This window comes from Serinus canaria, chromosome Z (genome assembly GCF_022539315.1).
Source record: "Serinus canaria isolate serCan28SL12 chromosome Z, serCan2020, whole genome shotgun sequence".
NCBI lineage: Eukaryota > Metazoa > Chordata > Aves > Passeriformes > Fringillidae > Serinus > Serinus canaria.
The window spans coordinates 33,011,832-33,023,821 of record NC_066343.1 but is presented as its reverse complement, the minus strand read 5'-3'; the positions used below and the strand labels follow the sequence as shown (position 1 = coordinate 33,023,821).

The 11,990-nt window shown below is 39.5% G+C and overlaps 1 protein-coding gene across 1 annotated transcript in view; it reads right to left on the bottom strand.

The window, feature by feature from the left end:
* Nucleotides 1-5,456: 5,456 nt before the first annotated feature.
* The window catches only part of SLC27A6 (solute carrier family 27 member 6), a 41,180-nt gene continuing 34,646 nt past the window's right edge, over nt 5,457-11,990 (bottom strand). The window contains 1 exon segment of the mRNA XM_009096084.3: nt 5,457-6,942. Within this exon segment, the coding sequence (XP_009094332.2) occupies nt 6,766-6,942 (177 nt within the window). The 3' untranslated portion in view covers nt 5,457-6,765.

Genomic DNA, 11,990 nt, shown 5'->3' with positions numbered 1-11,990 from the left:
TTCTCACATACCTTCAGGACAAGAAGCTGTCAGAGTGAGCTAATGCTCAGGCATGCCTCCCCAGAGATCTATCTTCATGCTTTTCCATACCAAAAAATTGAATCCTTATACATGAGTACAGTCTGGCACAAATTAATCTGTCTTCATGGTTTCTTATGACCTAAGACTAATATAGCACAGGTGTTCCTGCCTAAACTGCAAAAGTGGTGAAAAAAAGCACGTTTGGTAAGAAAAAAGAAAGGTAAATAAAAGGAATACTATTGATCAAGTGTATTACTATTACAGCGCAGCTCACCCAGTGGAGAAAATTATTAGCGTTTAGTGGAAGACACATGTATTTAGAAAAGTACTATAAGCTGCCTAGTGGAAATTACTTTGGAAAAAAAAATTTGGAAATTATTTGGTAACTAGGCAAGTGTTCAATTATCTCATAGTTAGCTAGATTTAAAAATTACTGTAATTATAGTCTGTGTTTAGAGAAAAATTTAAGTAATTTTCCAGATTTTTCAAATGTTGCTGCCTGGTGAAGCCTGCATGTTTAATTTCTAAGCTTTCAAAGATACCGAGAACAAGTCCAATGTTGTTTTAAATCCCCCTGGGTAATATTTCACATACACAGTATAAAACTGTGCTGAGATTACTAAAGTAAGTAAGTGTTGTTGATTCAGCAGAATTCTAATGCGACATGACTAGTTTCAGCATCAGTGACTTCCTCACTATTACCAATTTTAAAAAATTAGGAATGCAAGTATGTTTTGTTGTTAGCAAAGAGAAAAGAATAATCAAGAAAGGCAGAATAAATAGAAAAATGAATGGAAATTGTGGTAATCGCTATAACATGTTTTTTTCTTGAATCACAGATAACACTCTTGTTGTCATTACTCTCAAAATCATCAGTAAGTTTTTCTGTCATCTACCATCCCATGGGGGCACCTGTTACTTCATATTTTGGCCACATATAGTTAACAATGATGCATGAAAGCCTGGCAAAAACAGATTAATAATTAATTCTCTCAGGCAAATAACTATATACTGAAATAAATTGGATCAAATCCACAAGTTTACAAAGTATTTTAAAACTAAATATATGCCCTTCCATAGCATAAGCACTGTAAGAGACTGACATTTCTATTTATCTGCACTTAGAAGTTTGCATTGAATGAGCAGGACTCTTTTCAAATTAGAATTCCCATCAAGGCATTGATTCCCTTCTTGCAAGACATATTTCAAATAATTAAATACTCTTTATTTGCTATAATGTGGATTTGGGGGTTTGGGGTTTTATTTGGTTGGTTGGTTGATTTGTTGGTTTTTAAATGAGTGGAGATACTTAGTTGAGTTCTAAACCCAGAACAACAACAAAAAGCATCTTAGCAGGCTTGGACTGTCCTATATGAGTAACACTGTCCATACATACTTGTAAGAAACATTATTTTTGTCAGCATAGCAGTATCAGTTACATGAATAAAAAAAGGAGGCACAATAACAAGTGGGTTTTTGCCAGTCTAAGTCCCCTTTTTATTTATAAATGTGTGTGGTCCAGCTGATGTAACACAAAACCTCCCACTTGTCATGCAAGACCATGGAATAACAGGAAGTATGCAAAACTCATGGTGCCAGAACAGCTCCCAATGGGAATAGGTCAGTGTACCTCTTACTGCAAGGCAGCTTTGTTGTATTGCAAATGCAGTTCCTCACCATTTGATTTGGGCTGTGCTTATTGCAATCTTTGGAGAAACTCAATGAAGTCTAGTTTGGTAAAAGATTCTCAGACTTGTGGACTTTTTAATGGCATAGGAATTGCATTTCACTCTGCTAATGATCCAGTTCATTTAAAATTATCTCAGCACAAATCATATAATCTCTTTGTCAAAGGGTATAATGTGTAAGGTATTAATTCATCCTGTACCAGGGTACAGTCAGATAATCTTCTCTGATCTCTAAGGCCAAATTAAGTGCCACATTATGTGTTGCAGTTCATGTTTATTTCATTAATTCATTGTTAAATGGTTCATTCTGTTATCCTCCCCCCGCCCCCAAATTGGTTTTTCCCTAAATTCTACCCTCCCTTAAAGTGGTCCCTCAGGCTCATCCCCTTCCTTTGTTCTAGTCCCTTCCCTCCTATCAAGGCAGCCCTGCCTCTTTTTCCTGGATGTTCCCTGCCACTCACTACCTGGGCTAATCCCTGATTGAAACAGCCACTTGGACGTCCCCCAATCCATGACGCCCATTGGCCTACAGGACCCTTCTCTCTCCTCCCCCTATCCTGATTGGTCCCACAGTGTTGATGTGATCCCCTTGCTCCACCCTTGAATATCCCCTTTTGGTTAATTTTCTGTATCCACTCCCTGGTATGTAACTGTATTTAATCCCTTTCGCTGACCGATGTGGGCCTGTTTTGCCTTATGGCTTTGCCTGGGATAAATTTTCCCTGTGGAACCTCAAGACAAAAGAGCCTCCTCCTTTGCCTGGTCCCTGCTGCGGCTGTGGCAGCATGCAGCGTAGAGCTTGCAGCTCTTTGAGGTTCTGCTGTGGGCAAACCCCAGTCCCCAGCTGTTCCCCACTCCTGTCCTGGCTACCACAGCATTCTCAGCTAGCCAGGGTTCTGGTGGGCTTCGGCAATTATGCTGTCAGCTATTGACAGTACTGCTAATAATACATGCCGCACTAAAATTATTTCTAAAATTGCTGCTATTCACATGTAATTTTTCTTCAGCTGTCTGCTGAATCTTTGCATCTAATTTTTGCAATAACAAATATTAAACAGACGTTACTTGCTTGAAAAGAGTCGTGACTGAGTAAGTTTCATACCTAGTGGTATGGGTCATTATTTCTGATGTGATAATGCACATCAAATTACTACTTGTTTTTTTAGCTCAGGACAGGCTACTGAAAATGAACTTTATATTTTTGTAAGAGGAGTGACTTTTTTGTCTTTTCTCCCTTAGCCATCCTGTATTTTTAGATTTTAAAAATGCAGGAGAGAGTGCTCCTCCTGCATTTACTTCTTTCCTTTAAAAAAACTATCAGCAGTTGAAAGTGTTTTCTGCAGGAAATTTGTATGTCAAATATACAATATACATTCTTTATGATGGCTATTCTAGCTTTATGAGTTCTCTTTAAAAGCTCTATTTGTCTGCCTTGGGTGAGGAGAGTAAAATTCAGGCATGATCTGCTTGTGGTATTTTACTGTTTTCTGGGGATCCTGAGAAAGATTTATCTAAATTACTACAGACTCTAACTGTACTAACTGTACCAGATTCACCAAGACAAGAGAGTGGATATGTGTTTACCCTTCCAGAATTTAACCTTTTCTAAATGGTAACTCTGACCTCTTTTTTTCATTTTTTTTTTTAAATTAATAAACATTTCTTGCATCATCGATTTTCCCTAATGGAGAGGGAAAAATATATACATTAAATTTAAAAAAAGTGATCTTCATTTATTTTCATCTTTCTCTCCCTTCTATTTTTAATATATGAAGTTAGTAGTGCAACTCTCCATCTACACCCCAGCCACCCCTCATCTGCTCCTTTACCACCTACTACATGAAATTAATTTTCCCAGACAAATACTGAGACATCATTTTGCAGCAACCTTTTGCACTCATACCTCAGTCTAAATGTTGATTTTTGTAAAGGTAGGAAATTAACAGGTGAGTCACAATATTTTCTCATTCTGAAAAAAAGACCCTTTGTAGCGTCTGACACGGGCACCATCATTATTCAGCCTAACTGCATGCTGGTTGGAGAACTTAGGAATTCATGAGGAATGTGACATTTTGCTGGAACATGCTTCAGTGCATCTGCCGGCACCCACCTTAGTGACTAAAAGAAGGAAAACTACTGGACTGAGAATAATAGACTGTTTTCCCCTTAGGAAAAACAGAGCCTATGTATTATTTTCTTGACATCCTATTTTTTGGGGTAGTGCATGGAACAGTACTATTTTACTCACCTTTGATAATAGGCAGATTGCCCAGGCTATCTTAGTTACACTATGGAAAACATGGGAGCATTCACAGCTGGGAAACAAACACTTCAGGCTCCCAAGGCAGCTGTGTTAGAAGAGACCCACTGCTGCTAAAGATGTACCCAAGAGTTTGGAAACACCAGTTGGCTGATCCTGTAGTGGACAGAGCACAAAGTGTGACATAAAGACATTGCTCTTCCTCTGGTGCTTTCTCTGACCCAAACACTGTTTACAGAGAAAATCTGCTTCATCTTAGATACACTACTAAAGAAGCCACCAAATGCTGACACTCACGAACAAACCTTTGGGTTTTGTTTCTCCTTTTATTTTTTTTAACAGAAAAGTGTTTTCTTCTTTCTTCATTTCTTTTTTACCCTCTCATTTCTTGCATTTGTTGCATTTAAGTGGTTGATAGGATCATATATTATAAAGCTAAATAAATTTTAGAAGTGCTAAATAGGTTACCAAAGGTAAGCAGTTGATCTTACTAAATTCTTTAATTATTCTTCTTCTCCAAGATTAAACATGATACTGTGGATGTCAGGGTGCCATATTAAAAAAATTAGAAAAGAATTATTTTCCATAGAAAGAATGTAATTTTTACTGTTGTAATAAAAGGGGTCCTGAAGTATATTCAGGAGTAATTCAGTGTAACACTTAAAGTAGTTTTGATTTCAACAACCACTCCTTTGCTCAAATTTTCAGCCTAACATGCAAAATTTGGTTTAACTTTGTAATAAAATAACTCATTATTAAATTTGCAGTTCTTGACTAGGTAATGGGACTTCCATCTGTCTCTGTAAGTGGCAAACATCCCCTGCCCCAGCTTTCAGCTACAGACAGCCATTTGGGCACGGCTTAAGGAAACAGAAAAAATGGGAGTGCTCAGGAAATGCTGGATCACAGTGACCCCCTTCCATCTTGATGGAAGTTCTCCTCATTCCCAAGTATACTCTTTACATTAACATCTACCATAAGACATGAGGTTGATGTAAGTATTTGTTAGCTCTCACTGGTTTGTAAATTGCAAAATTGTAAACTTCTCTATTTATACTGGCAGCCCATAGGAAATATGGTGTTCAAAAATGTAACTAAGTTATGATCCTTACATATTTTTCACTGCATCCTTGGTTTGGGTTTTAAAGAAAATCAGTTAATCAGTTAAATCAATCAAAGTTCAAAAATTGACACCAGTTCTAATGTCTTGTTAGAAAAGGTAAAAAAAACACAAGAAGATTTTTTTAAAGTGTGTTACATCCTACTCTTTCATAAGAACCTAGTTTCATACCACTGTTATGATGGAAAAGAGACTTATGATGCCCAGCATTGGAGAGAGTCACCCTTTCAAGTATTCTCTGATACTGCTTCTGGCTGATCAAAGCGGGTATCACGCTGCATTAGAAGAAGTAAAGTAACAAAGTATCAAAACAGCATGGAAAACAGACTTTGTATTATCAGACTTCAATCAAACGGAGACAGAAAGGTATTTGGTTTAAATAATTTTATACTTTATTTTAAAACTTAGAAAAAGCAATTATTACATAAAATCTAGTGTTTTAAAAAATCAGTTATATTCTATACTCATAAAATAATGATCTTTAGCAGTCATTACTAACAGTATGGAAGCTATTTGGTACTCAATATGAATGACATAAAGTGCTGCAATAATTCTTTTTATGCTATATAAATGATTTTCCCCATTAAGCTTGCAGATTATCTCTGCCTTTTGTTGATGTGCTGCTACACATTCCACAAAAGTTTGCTTTGTCTTCAGAATTTCACACTCTGAACAGCCAGTTTAACAAATGGAAGAGCAGAGCTTATGACAGAAAAAAAAATTCAGCACTGATGTTAGTATTTGGGTTTGTTTGGAGGACTTTCTTCTGCTTCAGTTTTATCTTCTATTCCGTTAGAAAAGTCCTCTGCAGAAAATATTTTTTCCTCCAACCAGTGTCAAGCTTTTACTTCTTACAATACATATTTAGAAGTATGTAAACTACAGAAAAAAAAAAGATGTTAGTTGCGGTATTCACAGGTCCTCTGAACAGAGAGAAGCTGTGAGACAAGCAGAGAAGAAAGAAAATACAATTCTTATCTCGCTTGCTGTGCCTGTGTTGTGCTAAAGTAGAATGCATTATGGAGATTGTTTACCCAAAGTGAGGATGTTTTATTCCCTTGGCCTACCCGGGCCAAGAAATGTGTGTGTGTGGGACTGTCACGGGACAGTTACGAGAGAATCGAAGATGAGTGCAGTTCTGTGCAGTTGTGAGCAAGAGTGAGTGCTTAGCAAATTTAGTTTAGATGAAATGTACATAGTATAGTATAATAAAGTAATTCATTAGCCTTCTGATGATGAAGTCAATGCATCATTCTCTCTCCCCCTTTGTCAGAGTCCTCCTTGATTTACAATAGTTAGTGGCATATATTCTCCCTTTAGACACAACATGAGACACGATATATATGTTGATCCTTTTTCTACCATGTGTCATACCATGTATCATTTATGTTTAGTACTAAGAAAAAGTATCAGATTCAGCAATTATATTCCAAAGTTAATATAAAATATATTTCAGTTATGTTTTACAGGTTATTTGCTTAGAAATTTGTCTCAAGAGGTAAAAAGTCATTAGTGGAAAATAATAAGTAAGTAAAGACATATCTGAATGTAAATATCAAATATAAAAAACATTAATCTGGATAACTATGTAAAAATACTGTTAATTAATTGCATTGTTTTCTCATACAATAGCTTGTACAGACTGTCCCTTAGTAGCCTATTATATGGTCAATTAATTAAAGCTTCATTTTCCCAGATAAGATCATCTCATGTAATTCTTTGGTTAACAAGACATATGCTTTCTTAGAATTGTCTAAAAAATAAAGGGGATCAGTAATTGTAGATGGATTAAAACCTTCATCCACAAGTTGAAATTTTTGTTGTTTGAATGTTCCTGTCATTTCCATTTTTTCCTGCAGTAGAAAGAAAGATACATTATTCAAAAACAAGCAACTTTTCTTTTTCTCACATTCACATTTGTTTTTCAAAGTCTTACTTGATGTAAGTCAATTTATTCTCATTTTGCTGAAAAATGAGCTTGTGTGCTGCTGCAGACCCACACCAGACACATGGCTGACAAAGCCTAGAGCCCTTTTCTTTCCCTGTGTAGTGTATCTTTAGTGTCACATGTGGTGTATGTAGCCCCAGCATGCCCAAGACAATCAATCTTCACTGGGCACATCATAAAAGGAAGCTTCTGAGAGTAAAACATGTTATTACCAAGAACTCCTTAATGATAAAACTCAGGAAATTTACTGTATCTGTGACCATTGTCACCTCACAAAAGGGGTTAAAAGAATCATGTACTAAATCAGCCGTGTTCATATTCAGGTCCAAAGGAACACGGATCTTGACCGTACATTTTGTTTTCAGACTGCTCAAGTGCTACGGTAGCCCTTGGAAAAGTGGTGTGAGGCATCTGTAATAAGGCTGTCTTCTCTATTCTAACTACCTCTACTCAGCCCAGCTTTATGACCTCTCTTTGTCATCTTCTCCTCTGTCTATATTTTTTAATATAAGCAAACAATCTCTGAAGAAAAAAAATTGAGTATTATGTTAAAAAAAAAGTCAAAGAGCCCTTTTATCTACTTCAGGCTTACCTACAGATTTTAGCTACCTGCTCTGGTTGGTCTAGGAAATGTTCTGACATCTTCAAAGTATGATTATATGTCAGATCAAGCTTCACAGAATCACAAAAGGTTGGAAGAGACCTTCAAGATCATTGAGTCCAACCTGTTCCCTGACACCTCAACAAAATCATGGCACCGATTGCCACATCCAGTCTTTTTTTAAACACATCCAGGGATGGTGACTCCACCACCTCCCTGGGCAGACCATTCCAGTACTTTATCTCTCTTTCTGTGAAAAACTTTCTCCGGATGTGCAACCTATATACTCCTTGGCACAGCTTGAGAGTGTGTCCTCTTGTTCTCTCAGTTGCTGTCTGGAGAAAGAGACCAACCCCCACCTGACTACAACTACCTTTAAGGAAGTTGTAGAAAAGTTGTAAGGTCACCTCTGAGTCTCCTTTTCTCCAGGCTAAACACCCCCAGCTCCCTCAGCTGTTCCTCAGAGGGTTTGTGTTCCAAGCCCCTCACCAGCCTAGTTGCCCTCCTCTGGACGCGCTCAAGTGTCTCAATGTCCTTCTCAAACTGAGGGGCCCAGAGCTGGACACAGCACTCAAGGTGTGACCTCCCTGCTCCTGCTGGTCACTCTCTTCCTGACACAGGCCAGGATGGCATTGGCCTTCTTGATCACCAGGGCACACTGCTGGCTCATGTTCAGCTGGCTGTGGACCAGCAGCCCCAGGTCCCTTTCTGCCTGGGCACTGTCCAGCCACACCGTCCCCAGCCTATTAATGCTGCAGGGGGTTATTGTGGCCAAAATGCAGGACTGGCACTTGAAGTTATTAAACTTCACCTTGTTAGACTCTGCCCAATCCATCCAACTGTTCCTGGTCTCTCTGCAGAGCCATCCTACCCTCCAAAACAGACTGACACATGATCCCAGCTTAGTGTCATCTGCAAATTTACCATGAAAGACTCAACACCCTCATCCATGTCATCAATAAAAATATTGACCAGAACTGGCCCCAGCACAGACCCCTGAGGGACACCATTGGTGAGCAGCCACCAGCTGGATGCAGCACTGTTCACCACTCCTCTCTGAGCCAGCCATCCAGCCAGTTCTGAACCCAGCAAAGAGTGCTCCTGTCCAAGCCATGGGCTGCCAGCTTTTCCAGGAGTGTGCTCTGGGAGACAGAGTGTCAAAGGCCTTGCTGAAGTCCAAATAGACAACATCCACAGCCTTTTCTGCATCCACCAGGCAGGTCGCCTGGTCATAAAAGGAGATCAGGTCAGTCAAACATGACCTACCCCTCCTGAAGCCATGCTGGCTGGGTCTGATACCCTGGCCATCCTGTAATACTGCATGATGACACTCAGTACAAATTGCTCCATTATCTTGCCAGGTGCTGTGGTCAGGCTGACTGGTCATTAATTACCAGGATCCTCCTTCCCACCCTTTTTGTGGATGGGTGTCACACTGGCCAGCATCCAGTCCATTGAAACCTCCCCAGTGAGCCAGGATTGGTAAATGATGGAGAGCGGCTTCATGAGCTCATCTGCCAGCTCCCTCATCACTGGGGCCATAGATTTATGAACATCTGAGCATCTCAGAAATTCTCTGACTGCCTCCTCTTGGATAATGGGGTGACCATTCTGCTCCCTGACACCATCTACCGACCCAGGAGGACAGCTGTCCTGGGGACAAGCCATCTTCCCATTAAAGACTGAGGCAAAGAAGGCATTAAGCACCTCTGCCTTCTGCCAGCTGCAGATGAGGACATCTGCAGTTACTAAGTTCCCTCCCACATCCAGTAAAGAACAAAGGTTGGTCTTACCCTTCCTTTTGCCATTAATATATTTGTAAAAACATTTTTTATTACATTTTACAGAAGTTGTCATTTTAAGTTGAAACTGAACTTTGACCTCCCTAATTTTTTCCTACATACTCCAACAGCCCCCTTAAATACTTCCTGTGACACCTGACCTTCCTTCCAAAGATGATACATCCTAAGTTCCTTCAAAATCTCCTTGCCCATTAAGCTAGATGTTTACCTCATCAACTCATCTTTCAGCACACAGGTTCAGTCTGTTCCCGTGATCTCTGTTTTGAACATGCCCACCTTTCCTGAACTCCTTTGTTTTTAAGGGCTGCTTCCCAAGGAACCCTTTGAATAAGTCTCCTAAGTAGGCCAAAGTCTGCCCTCTAGAAGTCCAGTATAAGAGTCTTATTGGTGTTCTTCCTCATTTCACCAAATATCAAGAACTCTATAATTTCATGATCACTCTGCCAAAACCAGCCTCCAACCACTACATTTCTCACAAACCCATCTCTATTTGAAAAAAGCAGGTACAACATAGTCCCTCTCCTGGTGGGCCCACCCACCAGCTGTGGCAAAAAGTTGTCCTCCATACACTTTAAAAATTTCCTGGACCTTCTCTTTTCTGCTGTATTAAGTTCTGGGCAGATGTGTGGTAGGTTGAAGTCACCTATGAGAAAGTCTGATGATCCTGAAAGAGTATCTAGCTGCTTATGGAATAAGTTGTCTACCTCTTCTTCTTGGTTGGGAGGATAGTAACAGACTCCCAGAAAGATGTCAGCCTTGTCGGCTTTCCTCCTTATTCTTATCCATAGGCATTCAACTCCATCTTCGTAAGTTTCAACACCTATAGCGTTAAAAGCCTCCTTAATATAAAGGGCCACCCCTCCACCTCTTCTCCCTTTCCTGTTCCTCCTGAAGAGCTTCCAGCCATCCTGTGTAGTGTTCCAACTATGTGAGTCATCCCACCATGTTTCTGTGATGGCAGTTACATCACAGCTTTGCTGTTGCACCATGGCCTCCAGCTCTTCCAGTTTGTTACCCATGCTGCATGCGTAGGTATACATACACCTCAGCTGGGCTGCTGATTTCTCTCCTAACTCAGGCTTACCACCCTTGGGCCTGCTTCCAGACAGCCCAGATGCATCCCCTTCCCCCTTCAAACCTAGTTTAAAGCCCTCTCAGGAAGGTCTGCCAGTTCATGAGCTAAAAACCTTCTGCCCTTAACAGAGAGATGTATTCCATCTGGTTACAATAGAGCAGGTACCATAAAAGTTGCCCCATGACCATAGAATCAGAAATTTTGCCGATGACACCAACCCTTGAGCTATTTGTTAATGACGTGAGTTCTCCTATTTCCTTCATCATTCTTCTCTGCCACCAAAAGGACAGAGCAGAACACTATAACTGTACCCCTGTCCTATTGACCACTTGACCTAGTGCCCTGAAGTCCCTTTTAATCACCTTGACACTCCTCTTTTCAATCTCATCACTGCCAGCCTAGAGTATCTGCAGTTGGTAATAATCAGAGGGCTGAATCAGCCCAGGAAGTCTCTCAGTGATATTTTGTACCCAGGCCTCAGAGAGGCAGCAGAACTCCCTATGGGATGGGTCTGGTCAACATATGGGGCCCTCTGTTCCCCTCAGAAGGGAATCACCCACTATGATTACCCTTCTTTTCTTCTTGATGTTAGAGGTAATCTGTCTTATAGATGAGTCATAACTGGGAGGCTCACTGGGCAGACAGTTTTATTCTAAATCATCTGGCTGGCTCTCTAGATCCAGGGCCTCATACTTATTCTATAGCTTAATATGCTTTTAATTTTTTTTCCCTTCAAGTTCCACCCTCTACCTTCTTTCTTTCTTGGTTAATGACAGCTATACCGACAGCAATGCATCTATAATGGAAGCATTTAGTTGTAAGTTAAATTCAAATTCCAGATACTTGATATCAATGCAATACCCAAGATTCAGATTCCTTCCATTCAGTGTTAAAGTTTTTTTATACAACTGTACAGGAGTAATCTAGACTAGGTTCTCATAATTCATAAACTGACTACTGCAACATTCTCAAGTCTAATCTTGCTTTCTCACATCAGAAGGCTGCTGCACGATATATTTCTGGACTTATGAGATAGATACATACATACATACATATTTCACTTCCAAGCTCTTTCACAGATTTTTTTGTTTCCCCTCTTTATTCTGAACAAATATTCAATCTCTGGGTGGTCTAAGATACCAACTTCCATAACTTTTCTCTTTAAACAATGACTGTTTTTTTCATCTGTTCCTCAAACATATGGGACTCTTCCATAAACACCTTCAGAAACATTTTTCTGTTTCTCTTTATCATGATGTTTGCAAAACACTTCACAGAAATGAAAGTGCTCATCAGACTTCATGTATCATGATTATCAATATTGTGTGCTTTTGAAACTGTCATATTTTTTCCTAGCTCTATGTAGTCCACTGTATTATATTTACATTTTTACACTCTGTGGGAGGGACTGTTTTTCCCCAAACTGGACTGTTAGTAGAGCAAAGTGGTGCACAAAAAAGATGACTTTGGTGATT